The sequence below is a fragment of the Argentina silus genome, assembly GCF_951799395.1.
Source record: "Argentina silus genome assembly, chromosome: 10".
Classification (NCBI taxonomy): Eukaryota; Metazoa; Chordata; class Actinopteri; order Argentiniformes; family Argentinidae; genus Argentina; species Argentina silus.
The window spans coordinates 8,516,567-8,521,839 of NC_139664.1; the positions used below are offsets into that span (position 1 = coordinate 8,516,567).

Below are 5,273 nucleotides of genomic sequence, written 5' to 3' on the forward strand. Positions count from 1 at the left end.
AATTCTGATACGAAATATGGCTGATATATCACATACGTATATAAAAATGGCAGGAAAACTCCATACCTTTAACCACTCTCATCAGCAAACTGAAGTTTGCGGCTTGATCTTTAACCATGTCCATTATCGCTCTAACCATATTTACAGTTTAGTAAAAACACTTTCTCATTCCTGTAGGCTTATAGGTCCACTCTCTCCCTGAACACTCAAGTCTAAATCCCTCCTCTTCCCCAGAGCCAGGTAGAAGTTGCCCATAACCACATATAAAGACCAGATATTTTTTCATCCCCCAATGGTTAAGGGTAGGTTTTTGGGGTAGGGTTATATGTTTCTAGATCTGTGGTTAGAGGCAAATTCCACTTCAAGTACCTCTCACACCGTGACCTCATTCTTACTCCCTGTCCTGATCCCCTGACTGCCTCCCCCACCTCCTCCCACAGGTGCACCGCCCCCTCCAGGTATAAAGTGTAACTGCTCGATAGTGTTCTGCCTCTTCGCTGCAAAAGCCATTCTCCTGTCTCTGTGGCCCCCTAGCGTCCCTGTTCCCATGACTACCCCTGCCCCAGGCATCTCCCCACCCCAGCCCATGCCCCCGCTCATATGCCCCGTCATGGCTGAGCTCCTCTCCTGTTCCCTCCCAGAGGTGGGGTGAGAGTTCATCTTGATCATGTGGTGGCGGTCAAGAGAGGGGGTGGCACACACATTCTGCTGGGACTGTGCCTTCTGCTGTGAGGTGGGACGGGGCAGGGTAGGGACCATGCCTCCTACTCCTCCTCCATGGGCATATGGATCCACCACTCCCATCCCCGCGCCCCCGCCCATTCTCTGATCCAGATGGTCTGGGGACATGAGCAGCCTCTCCTGGGGCTTGCGGGTCAGGGTCTGGGTGTTGGAACTCTTGGTGGCAGCAGCCATGGCTTTGTAGTACTGGTGCTGTTGGTTCTTGGAGAGCCTGGAGAGAGTGCCTGTGTTCCCGGGGACATCCCCCATGTTCAGGAGCTGGTCCTGGGACTTGACCTTCCGGGGGGGCTTGGAGAGGGTGTCGTAGTTGGCATTGTACTGAGGCTCTGGGGGGTCCAGGGGGTAGGGGTTGGGGGTGGGGGAGGTGGGCATGCCAGTGGGCTGGATCCAAGGTCGGACTGCGTGCCTGGGGAGGGTACCCCTGCCGCCGATAGTGTAGTCGTCACCCCAGTGGAGGTGGTGCTGGGAGGTCTGGAGGGCAGGCTGGGCTGTGTGGGGCCGGCGCTTGGCGGTGCAGTAGCCAGATGAATACTCATCAAGACCCTTTTCTAGAATAATAAGAGGAGTGGTCAAATGCAGCCGTCACATACCGAGTAAAACAGAAAAAGATGTTTTGGTTCAGAAAATAGCAATGCTAGCGCACAAAGTTCTTAGCTATCCTTCTTTAATGTGGGATGCTGAATCTGTGCAATTATTATCCATGATAAATTAGATAGGAGAGCACTTTTCAAAAGGTAGATATACATAATTCAAATCTACCTTTTGGAGAGTTCTGTCCCAGTTAATTCTCATGAGAGAATTAGTGTAGGTACTAACCAAGGCGCTTGAGTGAGGAGTATCTGTTGAGCTCAGGCTTGGTGGCGCTCTCGTAGGAGGGGGGCAGCTGGGCCAGGTTGTGGAGGGAGTGGTGGAAGGCAGGCTGGGATTTAGTGTTGTTGTGTTTGCTGGAGAGGAGAGTGCCTCCAGCCGCCAGCTGAGCATTGTTCATACGCGGGGTGCGCTCTTTAGGGGGAGAGAGGAAAAGGCATACAGTATGTAGAGTGGAATTTCCTCTTGCATATTACAAAGTGAGGGGAGGAATGGACAGGTAGCATCACGCATAAACCACAACAGTCCACAACAATCTTGTCTGACAGCATTTCATGAAATTTCTTAGACAGCTTCTAGTCATAGACAGCTTTGACTAGAGTTACTCAAAGTAGGCCAAGTTACATTACCCGATGGTATTTGTTGTTTTCGATGAAAGAATCATGATCTTATATTTCCATTGGATAAACCCACTTGCATGCCTAAAGTTAGTTTACATAAAACAGAGATTCACCACACCAGTTGTCTTACCGATAGTAGCTGTGTGTTTAGGGCTGGTACCTGATGAGTGGATGAAATTGTGCTGCAAATTCCCCACTGAAAAACCAAACAAAGTCATCAGCTGTGGACCAACATTATGTAGAGTGTATAGTGTGTGTGTGTGTGTGTGTGTGTGTGTGTGTGTGTGTGTGTGTGTGTGTGTGTGTCCTTTACAGGATGTGGAGCCAGCGTGCATGTATTAATCTATGGATGTTATCAGGCAATTTCCAGCTTCATGGCATATTAACCATGTTAAGATCAAGGGACGCACCCCTGTACATGCATGACTCTCCCTCTCTATCCCTTTGACCCTTCTAGGTTGTGTTCAGAACAGGAAAACATTTTGAAATGGAACTGTTCTATACGATCCATCTTATCCAATGTAAAGAATGCTCATTTTCCTTTTTCTACAGATTGCCCCTCCATTCCTTCCTTCTGAACAATAACTCCCCTTGTCACTCACGTCTGTTGTCCTTGCTAGGCAGGCCAGGGGCGTAGATGTTTTTGGGAGGTCTCCCCAGTGTCCCCTGTCCATCCCCTGAACCCAGAGCCACACTGTTGTTCCTCTCATCCTGCTGTACAGGACTGGACTGGTGACGCAGCATGTCCACCAGAGCTCTGAGGAAATGACAACACAGAGAAAAGACAGGATGAAACATATCTTGGTTATATTTTTTCCCCAACTGAGACAATATCCATATTAATTCATATCAATTATCTGTAGATATTTCTCTTTAAATATGAGTGACTGACTGACGGACTGATACATTAATTCATCCATTGACTCCTCTCCTCTCACCTGGGCATATTGAGCTCTCTGTGGTTGGCCTCCTGTGACACCTTGTTGAACACCACCTTGATCCCTATGGCAACAGCCACCATGAATACCACCACGCCCCCAATCACAAACCCTGTGTTGTGGCTTTGCAGCTTCAGAGGGTCCAGGTCAAGGTCAGAGTCAGAGTCGTCGTCCAGGGACACGGAGGCCGGTGGCGGGCTCTTGGCCCAGTCCGGGGATTCGTAGTTAGTACAGCTGTTCTGCTCCAGGCGCCGGTTTGGGTCGGGACAGCAGAAGCGGTAGTGACAGGTTCCGCAGCAGTAGATGAAGCTGTCCTTGGAGCAGTTGAAGGTGTTGTCTAACTGGCCCATGACGTCATAGTAACCGCGACACACGTCCACGTTCACCAGACGCCTGGGAGGAGGCGCCACCTGGGCCGCGCCCCAGGGGGGCGCAAGAGCTCCTGTCGCCGTCACGTTTTTGGGGAACATGACCTGGGTCAGGGGTCTGGGAGGGGTCTCCAGAACTTCATCTGGGGTTTCTGGAAGGTTCTTTGGGGTTTTAGGCCGGCCCCGGAGTGCAGCGGGCCGCAGGTTAGCATGGATGGCCAGGAGGAGGAGAGGGGGGCTGGGGGTGGTCTGAGGCTGGTTAGTGGACCCCCCCTGGAGGGGTTCGGTGCGTAGGGGAAGGGGAGGGGGAGGGGGAGAGCTCTCCTCAGCATTGATAAGTGGGGCAGCAAGGAGAGAGAGAAGGGAGACGGCGAGGACTCTGAGATTGGTGGTGGGCGTCATCTTTACATGACTAAGAGCTCTATTTTCTGTCGTTGACTCAACGCGGTTACAATTCTGTATCCACTTTTCGAAATTAACCTACTAAAATGTTAGCAGGAAGAAGAAGTTTGGTATTCATAGTTTAAAAATACCCTAATTCAATAATGAATGTGTGTGTAGTGAACGTATAGCTGAATAATAGATACTCTTTAAGATATAGAATATTTATAAAGTACGACGGTAAAAAGACAATAAAAGAGAAAAGGGCTAACTCCACTAATATGAAGTTATAAGTGTCAACCATGGGTGACAGAGGTATTTACATAGTTTTACATTGGTGAATATTAGAAAAGACTTTGAATACATGCAATCATTTCATCTCAAAAGGTTGCTGATTTACAAGCCACAATGTATAAGGAAGATCTTCAGACTTTTGCCTCAAACCATTATTGTCTCTTTTCACTTCCTCCTTGAACAATAATGTGCAAGTTGTAGCTATACAATTATGTAAATGTAGCTTGAGGTTAATTGGAACTTTCACAAACATACAAAGATCATTTAAATCTCCTCCAAGAGGTGAAAGCTGTGAAGCTCAGAGGGATTTGACCTTCAACATTATGTTTTTCAGATCATGTTGTGCTCTGTCTTTGTAGAATTGCTGTGCAGGCTTTGAACGCTGAAGTGGCTAATGACAAGAAGTCCTGTAAGCTGCCACAGTGCAATATGACACACCTATACATTTACTTTCAGTTATGGCACTTAAAATAGTTTTGTCAGAAAATTACAACTATACTGTTAAGGGCAAGAGTTCTCTGTAAACATTGTCCCTAGGATGTAAACACTAAATTGTTTCCCTCCTTCTTTTCTCTTCATTAATGTTTTGACTATTCCAATTCGGCACTGAATACATTCAAAGGTATAACCTGTAGGCTACTTCTTTCTGAAAAAGTAACAACAGCTATATTCATTTATTTCTAAATCATCTTCATGATACTGTGCTTTTATGCTTTGTAAACAAATTTCAGTAAGAGAAAGGTTGACGGTTGAGAGGACTGATTTGCAACAATGTTTTGTTAACCTTAGTGTGTTATTCTGAAGCAGGACATCACTCTGCCACACTTTTAAACAGCACTGGGCACTACATCTATGCATTCGCCACTTATTTACCTAAATATTTGATAGTCTAATATAATATGCATAGGCACATGCCTGGCACTTACTGTACTACTGATTGGTACAGCAGCCTACGTTAAGGACAGAGTGAGTACGATGAATACTGCAAATGAGGGGTAAATATAAAACGGTGCGACTAATCTTGTTTTATTTAATAGACGGCAATTCAATTGTGTCACATTCTGATGAGAGAGAAGTGAATAGCACATTGCTGCTCCATGTGCCACTTCCCTCAATAACTGAAATTATTCCTGAACCGGTGCTGAAGCTGAAAGAAGAGCATTTTTGGATAAAAATATGTAAATGTGTGAAGTTATTGTGTTTGAGGTTATCAGTGATAATAGACAGAGGCAGCCCTGTCTCCCACACGAATTATAATTACATATAATTATCAAAAATGTCCCTATCTGTCGCCGAGCATGTAGGCACGGATGGGGGGGTGGGGGGAGGGGGGGGGGGGGTAG

General features: G+C 47.0%; 1 protein-coding gene across 1 annotated transcript; it reads right to left on the reverse strand.

Annotated features, from left to right (window-relative positions):
* Positions 1 to 372: 372 nt before the first annotated feature.
* Positions 373 to 3,657, reverse strand: shisa7a (shisa family member 7a; the record flags this gene model as incomplete). The annotated part of the gene is made up of 5 exons (XM_083679289.1): positions 373 to 1,289; positions 1,558 to 1,743; positions 2,080 to 2,145; positions 2,552 to 2,706; positions 2,888 to 3,657. The coding sequence occupies 5 exons, from the start codon at positions 3,655 to 3,657 to the stop codon at positions 373 to 375; spliced, it is 2,094 nt and encodes a 697-aa protein (XP_083535415.1).
* Positions 3,658 to 5,273: the final 1,616 nt, after the last annotated feature.